At 41.1% G+C, this 19353-nt stretch overlaps 1 protein-coding gene across 2 annotated transcripts in view; it reads left to right on the top strand.

The window, feature by feature from the left end:
- Positions 1 to 19353, top strand: part of ATP13A4 (ATPase 13A4) — a 122592-nt gene that overhangs the window by 30637 nt on the left and 72602 nt on the right. For both annotated transcript variants that reach the window (XM_040267520.1, XM_040267519.1), the window contains exon 2: positions 8985 to 9158. In XM_040267520.1, the coding sequence (XP_040123454.1) occupies positions 8985 to 9158 (174 nt within the window). The remainder of the gene's footprint in view (positions 1 to 8984; positions 9159 to 19353) is intronic.

Raw genomic sequence — 19353 nt, 5'->3', positions numbered from 1 at the left:
GTTTCATTGTTGATGGACTTTTGGATTGCTTTCATCTTTGATTTTTTTAATATTCATGTCTTCTGGTACACACATACATGCATTTCTGCAGAGAAGGTTCTCACCAGTAGAAGATATGCGGGCTGAATAGCACAGCAATGTTAAGAAAGAGCTGATTCTAAAAAGATGGTAAGTAGTGATTACAGGCATGCTTTCTACCCACCTGCTCTCTATGGAAAAGATTTCAGGCCATCTCAACAAGAGAGCTTGGTAATTTTCTGAATGATGATTTTCCAAATTATTTTTGCCTATAGACGACCTTGTTTAGGCATGTACCTGTAACAGAAGATCAATATATTTATACTGATTTTATATTGTTTGAACAGATAGAAATGGAATTGTTCAGTTTGAGAGGAAAATGTTTGAGTTTAGAATACTAGCTTCTGGGTTTCAGCCCACTTTCTGGTACACGATGTAGTCATTAGTAAGGTTGTCTAAAAATGAAACAGGCTTACCCAGGAAGTAGGATTTGCTTAATTGGTGGTCTGGGTGTTTCATATTGTGAAAGAAATGCAGGATTATCTCTGACCCTTCCTTCTCTCAGAGTTCAGATAGCATACTTCCCCCATCTTTCATTTATAATATCCTATGGTAAGTGACAAAGAATCATATCTGGGGATAAAGGCCAACAAGAATCCTTGAGGATACAATCTATTGTCAAGATAAATTCTGCACTGATCAAGAGTGGAACTGTGACTTTGGAAGGAGATCATTGCTTTTTTCCTATGCTTTCTCTGCGTGTGCCCTTGTTGGAGAATTCTCCTATAGTCTCAAATTTCTCCTCTTAAAAAATACTTGACTGGGTGTTTGCTAAGATTCACCACATGCTAACAGTCTGGAACTGTCATTCTTGGGATCTCTGTTTGGCAGTCTAGTAACATTTAATAATGTCATCAGAGCCATTTGTTCACTCAAAAAAGTATTAGAGGGCCTATTTTGTTCCAGGAGGTATTCTGCTGTGTACCAGGGATTCAGCAATGAACAAGACAGACAGAAGCTCTGCTCCTGTGAAACTTACATTCTAGGAACCTATCATGAAAAAAATAAACAAATAAAAAAATATCAGATAAAAATAGGGGCTTGTAGAGATTTAAAAAGGATCATGGGAAGAGCATGATTGGATAGCGTCTTTAGACTGTGTGGTTGGGGAAGCTGAGATCTGAGTGATAATGGGGGTCGGGCAGCCATGTTAGGGCATCTCTGAGGGTTTATCAATTAACCTTAAGTCTAAAAGCCCTTGTAATAAGAACAACTTCCATTTAAATTGTGTGTTTGCCACTGTTATCCCATTTCCTTGTCAATAACAGTCTTGTGAGGCAGGCATTATTATTTTTATTTAGGTGGTGTAGTGACTTCCAGATGCTAACATTAGTAAGTAGCAGAAACAGGTCTTGAACTCAAGAGTTTGGTCTTTACCTGTGGTGTTTCCCCTCGCTCTGCTGTCTGAGTCTCTCTTCTGTGCACTGAGGAGGCTTCCCAGATGGGATGGTATTTCAGATACTGATCTACCTGAGGCCTACCGGTCTTATCACTACTCAGACATCACCAGCAAGGAAAGTTTTCACTTCAGCATCACACGGAAATCTAGAAAATGCATCTTGCCCAATATTACCAAACCAGAAAACGATGTTGATTGTGGAAAGCACTGTCTGGTTGCTGGGTGGTGTCCCTCTGTTCTATTTCCTCTCTCTCTGCCGTTTGAAGCTTGTGAAAACCTGTTTAAGAGGAACCTAAGAACCTGTCTGGGTGGTGCATCCATTAGCTCAAATGTGAATAATCGGCAAGGATTCAAGCACTATCCCCCGCCAGACGAGACTATCAGAGGGCAGGGGCAGGAGTGTCTTCATGAGAGGTAACCCTATTGGTAGAAAGGCTTTTCCCTGTTGCCTGCCAGCTGGATGCCTCTGAGGACTTTCCTTAACCTCCCTGAACCTTACTTTCTTAATCTCACCTCCAGATGATATTACCTTCTTTGTAAGGTTGTGAAGATTAAAGCAGAGTGTGAAAAAATAGATACTTAGGGTGACTGGTACACAATGACAAGTTATTATTTATACAAACTGTATGTCTCATGAGCTTTAGCCAAGCTTGGGAGGACAATTATCTACAGGGCAGGGTGTCACTAATGGGTGGAACAAGTTGCTTTTCTGTCAACTAACTGCCCTGACAAGGAGGTGTTTCCACAGCCCAGGCTGGCAGCCTCCTGGTCTGAAAAAAGGAAACCCTGCTTAGGTTGAAGGACACTGAAGCTCCAAACACGTTTGTTCTTCCTCCTTCCAGAACCAGACTGCTGCCCACCTGGAATGTCCAGCTAGGAAGAGGCCTCTGTCCCTGACTTTGCCCAAGGGCCCCAGCTTTAGGATTGTCACAAGAGGTCTGCCTGCTGTTTGTGGAAGGGGAGAGATGCAAGTGTGCCTTTTAAGGGTTTGGCAAGCTCCCTTTTGGTCAGTGGCTTAGAGGACATGCCCTAGAATCCCAAAGTCCCACCCAAAGTTGCATTCTCTGTCCGTACAAGAGGGGGTTGATTAGAACACCACAATACACGGACCTGGACTACCTTAAACTGGAATTTTGTTCTTCAATGCACTCTGAGATCCTGAGGCAGGATAGGGCTCTGTGAGTTTAAGGGAAATGTCCTGGTGGCTGGGGCAGAGTGAGAGCGAGGGGGTGGTTCAGGTCCAAGAGGGATGTGGGTGCAGTCCATAGGGGCATTTGATTTTCTCTCTTAACTCCTATTTCCTCATCTGCAGAATGAATTGTTGTGACCACTACTGAATTTAGTGGTCATTTGGCATTAAGTCTTTTTTGACAATAGATTTCAATGTCGAAATTTCTAATTCTCTTCTGAGTGCTGAGGATGATGTCTGAGGCACTAGGACTTAGAGATCTGCTTAAGTGGGGGAAGCTCAAATCCTAAAGCATGCTTCTCAACCTCCTCACTACTTTGGGCCACATAATTTTTTGTTTTGAGGGTAGCTGTCCTCTGCATTGTAGGATGTTTAGCAGCCTTCCCGCCCTCTACCCATCAGGTGTCTGTAGCACCTCTCAGCCAGGTGAGAGTGACTCCAAATATCTCCAGACATTGCCAAATGTCCGCTGCGGGGCAAGATCAGCCCTGGTTGAGAACCACTGACCTACAGTGAGAGGATGAAACGAAAAATAGAAGCTGGCATAGACCCTCAGTGCTGGGGAAAAGGGAAAGCCTGGCAGAGACCATGGGACATGAGGAGCACCTGCTCATTTCAAGGGGGGCATCTCCCACTCACTCTGGCTGATTCTTCCTTCCTTTTTTCCTTAAGACTTCAGGTCTCACAATTAGTGGTCTGTAATCTTTGGTTCGTGACATACTCATCCTCTGCCCATTCTGTCTAGCACTAATTTAGTCATTTAATTAACTCCTTATAATAATCTGATGACCCCACCACTCACATAAAATCTAGAATTTTGACAATAACCTACATGTGACAGAGTGGTCCCTCTTTCCCTGTCTCACCCCAATAGAAGCAACCCATTGTCCTGTTCCATGTGGTCATCAGTCCCTTATCTCCTCCCTATGTAGTTTTCTTTTCTCTAAGTGGATCCTAAAAGTAACCTGAAAATTTTAGTTGTGTTTCACTTTATAAAAAGATGACCATGCTGATGTAAGCCTTTGCACTGACTGTTTTCATTTACTATTGTTTTACTGACGTCATCCCTACCCTTGGGTATTGCTGGGAGCTGATTTATTTGGACCTGTCATGTCCATAGAACCTCTCACCAGGTGAGAGCCAAATGGTCCTGTAGTGTGAATACACCACGGAGAATCATCTTCTGTCTCACTGGGTGGTATTGGGTTAGTTCCTGGGCTATTTTGCACAAGAGTCTTTGTGCTCCCTAGTTGGTTCTTTTTAAAAAAATTGTTTTTATTGAAGTAATAGTTGATTTGCAATGTTGAATTAGTTTCAGGGTTACAGCAAAGTGATTCATATATATGTGTGTGTGTGCGTGTGTGTATATATACATATATACACACATATATACATATATACTTTTCAGATTCTTTTCCCATATAAGTTATTACAAAATAGTGATAGAGTTCCCTGTGCTTTACCTTTATCTATTTTATATACAGTGGTGTGTATATGTTAATCCCCAATTCCTCATTTATCATTCCTCCCACACCTTTCCCCTTTGATAACCATAAGTTTGTTCTCTGTGTCTGTAAGTCTGTTTCTGTTTTGTAAATAAATTTATTTGTATCATCTTTTTAGTCCCCAGTTGATTCTTCCAGTGCAAGAATGTGAGTACAGGATGGTCACAATTTCTCATTTAATTTTAAAGAAAAAGTAGAAGTTCTGTGTGAAAATAACTGGGGCACCAATTTAAAGTTTTAAGAAATCCTTACAGGCCAACAAGAAACCTTTCTGCAGGCCATTCATTTTGAGCCTCCAGTTTAAGATTAGGTCACTCAGGTTGAGAATTTCTCACCTGAATGGAGAAGTTAAATTAACTCAGGGGACACTTAGGAAATCATTCTTTAGCACTAAAGAATGGCAAACATGAAACAACCCAGGCAGAAATTTGAATAGAATGTGTGGTTAAGATCAGCAGGGAGTTAAACCTTGTTGTTTTAGTACAACTTATTGTACTGCTTGGAAATGTAACAAAACATTCTCTTCACGTGAAACTTCTGAAAATAAGGGAAAAGAGATTATCTTTAGGGCAGTGCTTTTAAAAAATGAATCACTTTAACTTTCCAATATTTAATGAAGCTAGAAGAGAAAAGCAAAATTGTCTTAAGGAGAATAAATGGCTCCCAGGCCAACAGGATCTGACTGTAATTGATCAAATATATTTAAAGAAAGCATGTTAGTCAGGGTGAGAGAAGATTCCAGAGCCCAGTGTAAGCGCTATGTTTGCTTATGGCCCCACCGGCAGGATAATCACAACTGTGGAGATGGCACCACTGGAAAGAGAGCGAACTCTTAACACCCACACATGGATTTATCTGGTCCGTGTGACAGGTACGTACGTCTCTCTCTCATGACACCCCTGTCTCTGGGATCTGTTTAACTGGAGACTTCTCTGGGAAGCGTTCTCCTGTCAGTCTCTGGGTCGAGAAGGCTGACAGCCATTCTCAGGACTCAGTGGCGCCCGGTGACCGGATCACCTCGCGGAGCTTCCTGGAGTCAGCCAGTGCTCTGCTTTGGTGGCCGCGCTCTCACCCTCCCCTGAATTCCCATGAGATCCTGTCCTCACACTTCTCCTTTCACTAAGTGCTTGCCTAGTATCAGGTCCCAAGTTCACATACAGAGTGTAAATTCTTTAAGATCAGCCTTCATTTAGACTTAGCCCTCTAGTGCAGGGTCTTTTCTAGACTCTGGGACCCCCCTGAATCTCTATGGGGAAATGTATGTATGTGTATTTCTGAGGAGAACATCTGTAGACTCTTAAGGAGTTCTGTTGGCCAAAGTGACTTAGATCATTGCTTGGGGTTTCTTGGTGGCTCAGACTGTAAAGAATCTGCCTGCAATGCAGGAGACTCAGTTCGATCCCTGGGTCAGGAAGATCTGGAGAAGGGATTGGCAACCCACTCCAGTCTTCTTGCCTGGAGAATTCCGGAAAAAGGAGCCTGGCGGGCTACAGTTGGTAGAGTTGTAAAGAGTCAGACACAACTGAAGAAGTCACACTTTTCACTTTCAGAGAACATAGTTTGACTTTTGAGCACAGGGGAGAAGGAGAAGGCCTATACACCTAGAGGTCTGACTTTTGGTCCTTAGGGGTAAAAGGATGTAGATGCCCTGGGACAAAGGGAGGAGGAGAATCTGTGGGTTGGAGGGGGATGAAGAAAGGAACAGTTTGCTATTCTGTAATGCAAGAAGACTGCCAAGAGGGTAGTATTTCGAGGACACTTGCCCAACTTTTTTTTTTTTTTTGGTCTGATGGACTCTTTTTTTGTGGGACAAAGTGTGGGTGGAATGCAGGGTAGTAGGAACCATCCCCTCAAGCATTTTCAGAGACATGGAACGCACTCTGTAATGCAGGAAAGAAATTGCTATGGGTTGATAAGAAACCTCACTGAACACATTTTTACCATTTTAAACCCAGGATCTATGAATAGTCCCTGCAATGCCTGCAATTTGCTGTACACTTAAAATTTTTTGTCTTAAATTGAACTTAAAAGCAAAATGAAGAAAGGCCTTAGAGTAGAAATGGTCAGCTCACATTACCTTCAGTGTGCTGCCTACATTTGGACTTGAGGCTCAGTTCTGAGTTACTTATGGATATTGTGCATTGGAAAATTTATTTAGATCTTTTTCGGTGAGAGCAAAGTGTGTGTAAAGTGCATGGTGAAAGGTTTTTCAGTGCTCCATCAATGTTAGCTACCGTCATTGTTTCCAAATCATTGAAAGTTTGAAAGTGAAGTCGCTCAGTCGTGTCCGACTCTTTGCAACCCCATGGACTGTAGCCCACCAGGCTTCTACGTCCATGGGATTCTCCAGGCAAGAATACTGGAGTGGGTTACCATTTCCTTCTCCAGGGGATCTTCCCGACCCAGGGATCGAACCCTGGTCTCCCGCATTGGAGGCAGACGCTTTAACCTCTGAGCCACCAGGGAAGCCCCAAATCATTAGTTGCTAATAAAAACCATTACTAAACTTGTTTTAAACTCTAGTTTTCTTAGCTGGATATTGAAGGTCATCATTCTTGCGTTACTTTGATAATGAACATGAGACGCTTGGGAAACTACAGAAAGCTTTCCCTGAATAGCCTGTAAAAGAATGCACAGTGATAAGGAGATTTGTGCTTGTATTAGGGACAGAACTGGCATAGCTTCAGCATAATTAACCAGGGGCTTAGTTGAATGGCAAGATAAGGAAGCATGTAAATGTAATATTTTTAAAAAGGTGAAAAAATGGCTGGGTGGGAAGGGTGGGTAGAGTTGATCTGTTCCACCGTGTAGCAATGTAATAAAAGCACACGGAAAAGGATTGTGGGATGGACTCAGGACAGGTCTGGAATTTAGAATTGGTACCCTGCTTGGTATGAAGCCAACAAAGCATTGCTTCCAGTGTGGTGAGGGTACAGAAACATTTCAGATTTGGCATCTGGAGAGTGGCAACTAGAGTGTGGGACAGAAGAGTATTTATGTCAGGATAGACATTCTACTTTGCAAAGTCAGTCAAGAACTTGTATTTCTGCAGTGAGGTGAACATTTTATCAAAGACATTCCAGATGTGAACACTACCTAAGGAAGCTATCAGCACCTGTGTGCACTGCTAATAAGAGAAAGGAACCCAGTAATTACACCTGCAAGCAGCTTTCAGCCAAGGATCACAGGAACTTTCCTGCTAATATATCTTTATCAAGTTGAGACAGGAAAGTTGGAGGATTTAAAGTTGCGTTTTCCAGATCCCTTTTTTTTTCCTACCAGGCAATTCTAACAAAAGTATAGCAGTTGATACCAAGAATTCTTAGATCTAAATGCCTGTAAGCTATGTCAAATTTCCAATCGAATTTTGGGTCTATATTCCAGGAAATGGTAATGTAGCAGCAGCAGCAGTAATTACTCACGTTAGCACTTTTATATAGTAACTCATTTAAACTTCACAGCAACTCTGGGAAGTGGGTGCCGTCACCACCCTCATTTTATGGATGACAAGGCAAGAAATTAAAAGGTTAACTTACTTGTTCAACCTCACACCCAGTAAACCAAAGACTAGGCTTTGAACCCAAAGTATCTTGATCCAGAGAATGTGCTTTTAAACCAGACATGCTCCTTCCTCTCAACCTTAGTTATTATACTTAATGTGCAACATACCTATGGCTTTGTGAGCTATAGCTGTGGCATAGAGACCATAAACTTCAGGGGTGGTTTTCTGTTCTGTCCCAGGCTTTCCTTAGAAGGGAAAAGTTTGTCCAGATTATAAATTTATTAGAGGTCAGACTCTTACCTTGTTAATGTTTGCATTCTCCATGATCTTCTGTTCCCGTCGTGGCACATAGCCACTGCTCAATAAGCAGGAGTTGAAATAAATCAAATAGTCTCTATGGTTTTTCCCCCCTTAATATAAAATTCTTTTTGCTACTAAACAAGAGAGGAGGGTGGAAAGGCCTAACTGTCTTTACCCTAAATCCCCAAAGGCAAGCTGAGATTTAGTTGTTCGTTGCCATTTCCTTCTCCAATGCATGAAAGTGAAAAGTGAAAGTGAAGTCGCTCAGTCGTGTCTGACTCTTCACGACCCGATGGACTGCAGCCTACTAGGCTCCTCCGTCCATGGGATTTTCCAGGCAAGAGTACTGGAGTGGGGTGCCATTGCCTTCTCCTCATTGTCAATTTCACCAAATCCTGACTCCTAAATCAAGGCCTGGTTCCAGCTCCCCCCCCCACTCCGTCCCTGCTCTTCCTACAAAGCTGCTGGTCTCAGCTAGGGAAATCATTCACTCTTGCTGTCTCCCACATGGCTCGTGGTCACATCTGTGAAGGTTGTGGATCAAGTTCAAGACTTGAAGGCTGATGAATCTGGGTTTGAATCTTGACAGCAGAACTTGCCAGCTCCGTGACCTTGGACAAATCATTGCATTCAGCCTTTCTGAGCTCAGCCTCATCATTTATGAAGTGAGGGTCATATTATCCTATTCAGAGGATGCTTGGGAGACTTAAATAAGGTGATGTATCGTGTTTGGCTCAGGGTAGCCAGATGCTGACATTGTAGAAATCGAATTTCCCCAGTTGGAATACAACTTCTTGGAAGTCTGAAATCACAGCTTATGAAGAATTTTTGTCAGGGATCTTTCTCCACTTTCTCAACCCCTCACTCCGTTCTTCTGTTCTCCCCTCAGCCTCTTCAGTTTCTTCACACTCTGCATGTCCCCCGACCAGTTTCGTCAGCAAAATTCCAATTTGTTCATTTGTTGTTTATTGTGTTTAACTAATATTTTGATTCGTTTTGGCTTTGCCGCAGGAGATATTTGGCTACCGGACTCAGAGTTGCCGGAAAACCCTCTGCCTTGCTGGATCCATCTTCTCCTTTGGGATCCTTCCCTTGGTGTTTTACTGGAAACCCGCTTGGCACGTGTGGGCAAATTGCATCCCGTGCTCCTTGCAAGAGGCAGATGTCGTGTTGCTGAGGACAACGGTAAGTATGTCCCTGGTTCTCTACCTGGCAGCCCTTTCTCCTGATCATCTTGATATGGGATGGCTGTGGGCAGATGAGCACAAGGCAGGCAGTGGCTAGAGGTCCAGCCTCCGGATCCATCTTAGCCTTACAGTTATATACCAAAAATTTAATAATTTGTATGTGATGTGATTTCATTAAGAAGAGCTAATTCATAGGGTATTCCTTTTAAAATTATGATTGTAGTGAATGTCAAAGTAGGGAGTGACACCTTAGGTTTGTTACTTAACCTTTCGGGACCTCAGTCTCTCTATTTGTAAAATGGAACTAGTAAAAGTACATGTTCTCTCTTGGGTTGGTATAAGGATGAAGTGAGATTACATTTGTAAAAGCCATTTACAAAATGTAGATGGTTTGATCACTCTCATTTACAAATTGTAAATGATCTTTCGTCATTATCAAAGATTGTTTTGTGTGTCTGTGTATGCATTTTTTTCTCTTTCTTTTTTACTTTTTAAATTATGAAAATATGATAACACATTTACAGGAGAATTGGAAAGTACAGAATAAAGTTATAGTACAAAACATACAGAATATATTTCCACTATATATTACAATTTTTAAAAAGTAGATAAATTTAGATTTTTATTTAGAGTTTCAATAGCAAACACTAAAAAATTAATAGAATGATTATACAGAGATGTAAAAGGATTTAGTAGACCTGAAAAGCACTGTGAACCAATTTGTGCGTGTATGTGTTTTATATCCAGCAACTTTACAGGCTTACTGAACAAAAGGGCTTGCTGTAGCCTAGATGCATCTGCCTATAATGGCCTTGCTTATCTGGGTGCTATGTCCTTCCCTTACTAGCCATAGGCATTTTCTTGTAGGACAGGATACATGGGGAAAGTACCCTTTAGCTAGGAATCCCCAACACTCATCTACACTCAATCAGGTCTCGTCTCCTAGTTACATGTTGGCTTTGCAACTGAACATACAGTGGAAAGTCCAAAAAGGCATTGGTGCCTCAGGAAACTGTATTCCATCACTCCACCCCTAACTCTTTGAAAGGCTTTCTCTCATTTCACTATCCTCTTCAACTAATCAGAGCCGTTGAAACCACCTTCAGTCTTGCCTTTTTCATCTTGATTTCAACCTTAATTTTTAATTACCTGCTCTTGTGAGTCATTTTAAATGGATTTGCTATGCCAGAGGCTCTCCAAATAAATGAGGTGCTAAATTAGTCTTTACGTAATTAGAGAAGAACTCAATTATTTCAAACACCTCTACTATGTGAGTCTTAGATAAAAATAAGCTTTTGGAGTCAAAAGTTTAAAAGTCTGCTGTTGGGTTATTTGCATTAAAATGATACTTTAAGAAATATATTATTTGAATTATATTATAATAGCTGAACAGTAAAGATTTCCCAGTAAGGAAACCTGGATGACTCCTACCTGAAAATGTGTTGTATATCTGTTTTTTGTGTTATTAAAAAATCAGTACTTGGTATTTATCATCAATCTCACACTGGTAAGATTACAGATCATTATCCTAGCTACTGATTAGGTAGTCATTTTTTAACTGAAAAAAAATAGTAACGTGATATACTGGCTGGAAGTCTTTAGCACATAGTTTACTTTCTGTTCCCCTCCTCTTATTAAGTGCTTCGAAGAGTGAGCTTTTTTCCAAATGATAAGAGTAATTACATTTCTATTTTATAATTTTAAAAGTGGCATTTTATTCATTATTCATCTACTCCTGAATTTTAACCAATATTTGTATCGATGCCACATTTCTATGCAAATAACATGATTTACTTTCATTAGTGCTTTGAATTCAGATGCTCTTGATGATTTCCGTAATTTTTATCTTTATTATATTCACAAATACGTTTTTTCCCTTCATTGTCATTGTATGTCACATGTTGCCAAAGAGGATGTGCAGAAAACTTTGTGATGACTGACTGTTAGGCCTGACTCTAGGCATATCATGTCTATGTTTTCATGGGGAACATTTTCCCTCCAGTTTCACCTAAAGATGTCAAAGGTAGGGGCTTTAATTTGAAAACTTCAAAATCCCACAAATCAGCCATGCAAATGACACCTGTGGTCCACCAGGCCACCCAGATGCTCATGTGTGATCAAGTTTCTTGGATCCCTTATTTCCTCCCCTCCCTCTTCCTCTCCAGCCTCCTCTCTCCAAACCTAGGCTCCCCACATTGGCAACATTTTCTGAGGTAATGAGATAATTTGTCCATAATTTCATTCATACATTTCTTCTGATATTCCCTATTCCCTCCATGCATTATTTCACTTATTTGTTCATTCATTATTTGTTGAGCAAGCACAAGTCATCTACCAGGCATTGTTATAGACCCTGGGAATATAGCTATGAACAAAACAGATAGCAACCCCTCTTCTTACTGAGTGACATTCAGGAGAGGACTCAACTCATTTTCACTTGCATGCACTCATCCTGACATTCTCTATACAGTAAATATAGAGAGTAGGTGTTCTATCTCTACTTATTAACCCTACTCATTCCTGGGCCATAAATCACCTTGTCTATTCGGTCTTTGTTGATCCATTCTCTGTCCTGTCTGGAAGAGATTAATCACCTTTCCTTCATTCTTTTTTAGCTATGTATTTTCAAGTCTCATTGCTATAATGCTTTCTGCAGTCTGCCTTCTATTACAGTGCAATTCTCTTTACATTTTACAAAACAGCATCTCCTTGATTATGCTATTTAATTCTCACGACAGCCCTGGAAAATGGCATTATCATTTTTATCTTAGAGATGAGGATACAGAGAGGACAATAATTTGCAACCTGGTAAATGTCAGTCAGGATTTCCCTTTCCCTTCCTTTTTGTCTCTTTTCTTTCCTCCTCCCTTTATAAATTTGATGAGCACAGGTTGTATGTCAACCATAGTGCTAGCTCATGGGCAGGGCAAGGGGCAGGAAGTATTATAGTAAAATCAGGATTCTTCACAGAATTCATCAGATCACTATACAAATAAATGCAGAAATCCAACAGTTACAAGTCTTATTGGGTTGGCCAAAAAGTTCATTTGAGTTTTTCTGTTACATCTTATGGAAAAACTTGAATGAACTTACTGGCCAACACAATACTTAGGAAAGTTTCATGGTTATCATAGGATTAGAGGTAAGGAATTGACCAAGTCAAGAAAACCAGGAAAGACTTTTCTGCGCATCAGAGGATGACAAACAATAAAAGGGGATGGTGGCTGATGGGGAGGAGGACATGGGGAATGGCTCAGGTAAAGGGGATCACATGGATAAAGAAGTGGAACCTGAGCTCCTAATCTCTAAGCCCAGAGCTTCCTCCACTATGTTATAGTTCTTTTTATAGCTTTTTATCCTATTAGACTAGAAGTTTTTTGGAGACAGCGGCCATGGCTTTTCACTGTGTGTAGCACCTAGCTTGTGGCCACAGCAGGTGCTCAATAATTATTTAATTGAACTAAATAAATGAGTTGAACCTGCAATAAATGGTTTCACAGATTCTACCAAAACTTTATCAAGACAGTAAAGTGAAATACCATGATTGAGAAAGTAAGAGGAGATAGTATTATGCTTCTTTTAGGTATGCATTCCTTTGAATTCTGTTTCCCCATCCCCCTACTTTAAACTACTTTTTGGTTAAGAATCTAGCCAGAAATGCCTGAAATTTCATAAGCTGGCATCTCTGAGATGATTTTTTGTTAAGGCAAATAGTCTTGAGGCTACTATCTTTTATAAGATAGGGTTATTTATATTGTGACTTATGATTTGCAAAGCATTTGCATATATGTTGTCTTATTTGGTCCTTACTGGTAGAGATTATATTTTCCCTATTTTACAAATGGAAACATAGAGAAGTTAAAAGAAAGGCTCATGGTTCCAGAGCTGTGAGCAGTGAAAACAAAATTTATGGTGAGTTGTTAAGGATTTCTGTGGGTTTTTTTTGGTGGTTTTTTTTTTTTGCATATAAACATGGATACAGCCTATTTGAAGTCTCAAGAATTGCAATTCTAGAGACAGATTTAGGTACCCTGAAAGAGTGTTCTGGCAAAGAGAGAGTGAGGGGTAATAAGAATAAAAAGTCTCCACTGTTGCCTGGGGACAATTGTGATTGACTCTGACACAAGTCAGAACATGTCTGTCCTTAAGAAATCACAGTTGTTTCTGGGTAGAGGTCAGATAAATAAATAGACTGATGTAAGTTATCTTAGGGTAAGGGTCTGATAAGTATTTTGAATTTGTGGCAGGTGCTGTGGATGACTTCATCAGATCAAAAAGTCAGATTTCATCCAGGGTGAAAGGTGCATAAGTCACACTTCCTTAATAGTCTCCTGGCTCCATTTAAGAGTGCTCTCTTAGCAATACTGACTCCATTTTGGTTTTCCATTCACAGTTCTCCAAATTTCTCGCTTCTGATAGAGACGTTTCTTTAGAAAGCATTGATGATCAACCACTAGGTTATTTGACATTAGTATTAACCCCCTTGGCACTGGGGAGACTCATTCCCAGAGAGCCATGTCCCACAGAGGAGAAAGATCATACAGAAGGTACATGATTTTAGAGAGTTTAGAGATCTCATAGCTTGAATTTTAAAACTTTAGTCAAGAATCAGGTACAATAATAAAAAGAAAAACCTCACTAGTTTATAAATAACAGTTGGAACAAATTATATCTTCTTGCTCAGATGGCTGAAGCCTTTTGTTATGTGTGGGGAAGACTTAAAAGATTTGCATTTGCCCTTGACAAGCAATTTTAAGGAGGCTGTTTGGGCCAGAGAGTCCTTTTAGCATTTTGCGTTGAAAGACCTCTTTTCCATTTTTTTCAGTCTTATGAATTGGAGATGGTCTAGACAGGCGTTCCCTGAGAAGATGAGGTAGAACATTTATATCTTAAAGAAACGGGGGGAGAAATGCACCACTCCTCTGAGGACTTTTGTTCCCTTAGGGTCAGAATTAGGGCCATTAATTCAAAATGACCACAATAGTCATAGACATTTTCATCAGGTCCTTACAATTATTGTTGTAATAATCAATCAACAGCACTATAAAAAGAGAGATATCGATAGCAAGGAAAACATTGTGGTGAATCTTCAGAGGAACAGAGAGGACCAGAGTGAGCGTGAGAGAGTCAGAGAGACAAAGAGAGCTCTCAGAAGCCTCAGAGGAATTTCCAGTTCTGAAATCCTTCGACAGAATTGTGAGCAGTTTCTCTGAGGGAAGTGGATTAATTATTATGTTTCCCGAGTCCTCAAAAATGCCTGTTGAGATATGCTTCCATTTTTGCCTTACATTTTTCTAATTGACTGTATGGGTAAAAATGAAAGTGTTAGTTGCTGAGTTGTGTCGGACTCTTTGCGACCCCATGGACTGTAGTCCATAAGGCTCCTCTGTCAATGGAATTCTCCAGGCAAGAATAATGGAGGGGATAACCATTTCCTTCTCCAGGGGATCTTCCTTATCCAGTGATCTAACCCAGGTATCCTGCATTGCAGATGGATTCTTAACCATCTGTGTCACCAGAAAGCCCTGCATAGGGAAACTAATTTAGGAATTTCAAAGAGGCCCCACGTTGGCCAATTTTATTATAAATCATCCCAAGTAATTGTAGTCCAGCAAGACAAATACTTGCAGAAGTCAAGTCCATAGTTCTTATATGGAAGACCAGCAGAAATTCCAGAAGGAGACTGCCCTTAGAGAGTGAACTTCCCATATTCCAAGAGTAATTACTTACCAGAAAAGGAAAAAAAGAGAACCCAAATCCTGAGAACAGAAGCTAGCAAACCAAACAAAACAGAAAGTGAAATCTTGAAGGCCACTGGGGCAAAATAGAGAAGATAGGGAGAAAGATCCTAGAGGGCAGTAGCTGGTAACAAACGACAGCCTGCCTCCTACCAAGACAGGAGGTTCCCGTACAGAGGACTTACTGCCATGTCAGGACAATGGTCCTAGGTCTCCTTAGGGCCACTGAGGAGCCCACAGAGCACACTGGAATCTTGCAGTTGCCTTACTCAGATCCAGGTAATATATGCAACCCCAAATGAAAAATACTGATTTCCTACTACCTCTTTGGAATTTTGCAATGGGTAACATTTTTTTTTTTTAAGGCTATCTTAGAGGTACTGCATTTTGTGAAGTGAACTTCTACACAAGAGGATAAGCCTGAACTTGAAGTGACCATTACACTGTTCTTAAACTCCAAGAGATGAAGGTGCTTACAGCAAAAGGTTGGAAAGAGACAAGCAAGGTCGCTCACTTCGTTCAATATAAAAGTTAGTCTGGTATTTCCAAGGTTCAGAAAGTGCAAGTCCACAGGAGATAAAAATTGTCCAGGTTTGCTTCTCTATCTCTCTGTCCAGGTCAAACCTAAGTCTTCTGTGTACATTCCTTCTTTGAAATCCACTCAAGTTATTTTAAATCTTATTCTTTTAGAGTTCAAGGACTGGACGGGTCTGACTCATTCCCTTGGTGAAGAGGAGGTAAAGACGACACTTGAGTGTTAAAACATCTAGATTTGCCAGGCAAACAGTTTGGATTATATGCATTCAGTTCAGTTCAGTTCAGTCGCTCAGTCGTGTCTGGCTCTTGGCGACCCCAAGAATCGCAGCACGCCAGGCCTCCCTGTCCATCACCAACTCCCGGAGTTCACTCAAACTCACGTCCATCAAGTCAGTGATGCCATCCAGCCATCTCATCCTCTGTCGTCCCCTTCTCCTCCTGCCCCCAATCCCTCCCAGCATCAGAGTCTTTTCCAATGAGTCAACTCTTCCCATGAGGTGGCCAAAGTACTGGAGTTTCAGCTTTAGCATCATTCCTTCCAAAGAAATCCTAGGGCTCATCTCCTTCAGAATGGACTGCTTGGATCTCCTTGCAGTCCAAGGGACCCTCAAGAGTCTTCTCCAACACCACAGTTCAAAAGCATCAATTCTTTGGTGCTCAGCCTTCTTCACAGTCCAACTCATATCCATACATGACCACTGGAAAAACCATAGCCTTGACTAGACAGACCTTTGTTGGCAAAGTAATGTCTCCACTTTTGAATATGCTATCTAGGTTGGTCATAACTTTCCTTCCAAGGAGTAAGCATCTTTTAATTTCATGGCTGCAATCATCATCTGCAGTGATTTTGGAGCCCAAAAAAATAAAGTCTGACACTGTTTCCACTGTTTCCCCATCTATTTCCCATGAAGTGATGGGACCGGATGCCATGACCTTAGTTTTCTGAATGTTGAGCTTTAAGCCAACTTTTTCACTCTCTTTCACCTTCATCAAGAGGCTTTTTAGCTCCTCTTCAGTTTCTGCCATAAGGGTGGTGTCATCTGCATATCTGAGGTTATTGATATTTCTCCCGGCAATCTTGATTCCAGCTTGTGCTTCTTCCAGCCCATGCATTACAAAGCAATTATTTAAAGTGGTAGGTCTTCAGTGTATTTAAATATTTTATAGCTCAGTAAGTGCTTGAGAGAGCTCGGAAACAGACTGAAGAGGAAATAGCCATTTCTAGATAAACATACTTCTTTTCCAGGAGAAGGCAATGGCACCCCACTCCAGTACTCTTGCCTGGAAAATCCCATGGATGGAGGAGCCTGGTGGGCTGCAGTCCATGGGGTTGCACAGAGTCGGACTCGACTGAGCAGCTTCACTTTCACTTTTCACTTTCATGCATTGGAGAAGGAAATGGCAACCTACTCCAGTGTTCTTGCCTGGAGAATCCCAGGGACGGGGGAGCCTGGTGGGCTGCCGTCTATGGGGTCGCACAGAGTCAGACACAACTGAAGCGACTTAGCAGCTGTAGCGTACTACTTTTCCAGAAGGAGAAATAGACTCTTAGAGATTCTAAATTTTTTTAAAGGGAAAATAAGTTTCTAGTTATAGAAAATCTCAGGAACAACATACTAGGGAAACGAGGTACAGCACTGCACGCAACCAACATTTGTCACATCAGCTATAGGCCAGATTCAGCCTGGGTTACATACATTATGCCTTTAATTCTGAAGATATCCATGAAGTTGTATTATGACCCCCACTTCCTGGATAATGAAAATTAAGTTCAGAGAGTGGCGATGATTTTTCAGTTTGGTTTGGAGCTGAGATTTGATCTCATGAAGGAGCCCATGCCTTTTCCATACTGGACAACACCAAGTTGAAAATGGAGAGAAGTTATGAGCTCACCCAGGGTGACCACTCCACAGTGACACACACTTTCCTTCCCTTTCTTTGTCTTATTTTCTCCTTAAAAAGTTGGGTGTTTTTTTTTTTTATCATTTTTAAAAAGTATACAATTTTTAAAGGTTACTTTTCATTTATAGTTATTAAAAATATGCAGGATTTTACAGTTTTTAACAGAGTAGTAAACAAGGCAAAAGTCACAGTGGCATCTTTATTTAGCATATAGAGTTCTACTTTGCATTATAGAGAATTTGAATTAAAAGGCCCCTGGGAGTAAAGGGGATGACAGGAAGGGGATGAGCTTAGAGACAACTATATCCAAGCACCTTCAATTTAGTGATACTTTAGACTGTAATAAGAAGAATTTCAGCTTTTAATACTTGCCTAGACTAAGATATGCAGTCAGTACATTGGATTAATACTGGCCCGTGAGAGCTTGGGAGTTCCAGTGTTCCAATTTGCCTTTTCCCTTTTAGGGATTAAGGTCTAGAGGTCGGTTTGCTGTCACACTGAACCAGAGGGTGACAGCTTGATTTTGGGAGTCAGATTCTCTGTTGCTAGGAAATCAGAGATTCTGAGCAACTGATGCTATTTGATACACAGTCTAGAAATCAAGGTGATTTCTATACGTGAACCACAAACACTGTTGGATGACTTGTTGAAACAAAGAGGAAGGAGACAAGATTTAGCATGAGAAGACCTGGTCCCAGGTCTCTGTTCCCTCTTGCTCCCCATACCAGATTGGCTTGGACAATTTTTAGCCTTATTGAAGGAGAATTTTCTCATGTGCAAAATGGAGATTTTAATATCGACATTGGAGATTTGTGAACCTAAAATATGACAACTGGCACAGCAATTGCTTATAAACTATCAAGTAATCATTTGAAAATTAGTAGTTAATATCATTTTGCTTCATATAAGAGGACCAAGAGGACCTTTGGAGAAGGCAATGGCAACTTACTCCAGTACTCTTACCTGGAAAAATCGCATGGATGGAGGAGCCTGGTAGGCTGCAGTCCATGGGGTCCGCTGAGGGTTGGACACGACTGAGCGACTTCACTTTCATGTACTGGAGAAGGAAATGGCAACCCACTCCAGTACTCTTGCCTGGAAAATCCCATGGATGGAGGAGCCTGGTAGGCTGCATGCAGTCCATGGGGTCACTGAGGGTCGGACACTACTGAACAACTTCACTTTCACTTTTCACTTTCATGCATTGGAGAAGGAAATGGCAACCCACTCCAGTGTTCTTGCCTGGAGAATCCCAGGAATGGGGGAGCCTGGTGGGCTGCTGTCTATGGGGTCGCACAGAGTCAGACACAACTGAAGTGACTTAGCAGCAGCAGCAGCAGCAGCAGAGGAACTTATCTTCCTAACTGTCCTCACTTGGTGGTCTGAAGTCTCTGATCCTGAGGCCATTTTTGTAATTTGTATTCCTATTTATCTAAAAATTGTATACTTTCTTACCAAGTTTTTCACTGATACTTCATTTGATACTTTGTCCTTTGGCAATCTTAGCTCAGGCTGGGTATAAAATGGCAATTCAATCAAACTGTATTTTTAAACAAAATAGAGACTAGAGCAGAGGGTAAGACAGGTTCTAGAAGGTCTGGGGAATGAGGGTGTCAAATCCTTGCTCTAATGGTTACGAACTTTGACTTAGTTTCCTCCCTGTAGAATGGGGATGGTGATGAACAGTAACTACCTCCTAGAGTTTTTGAGCTTTAAATGAAAGCATAAGCATGTGGCATTATATGTGCCTAAAACAACAACACAAGAGAAGACTCTACCCATGGACATCACCAGATGGTCAACACCGAAATCAGATTGATTATATTCTTTGCAGCCAAAGATGGAGAAGCTCTAATACAGTCAACAAAAACAAGACCAGGAGCTGACTGTGGCTCAGATCATGAATTCAGACTCAAATTGAAGAAAGTAGGGAAAACCGCTAGACCATTCAGGTATGACCTAAATCAAATCCCTTATGATTATACAGTGGAAGTGAGAAATAGATTTAAGGGCCTA

The sequence above is a fragment of the Oryx dammah genome, unplaced genomic scaffold, assembly GCF_014754425.2.
Source record: "Oryx dammah isolate SB20612 unplaced genomic scaffold, SCBI_Odam_1.1 HiC_scaffold_2, whole genome shotgun sequence".
Classification (NCBI taxonomy): Eukaryota; Metazoa; Chordata; class Mammalia; order Artiodactyla; family Bovidae; genus Oryx; species Oryx dammah.
The sequence above is the reverse complement of the archived record's forward strand: the minus strand, read 5'-3'. Positions and strand labels throughout refer to the sequence as shown.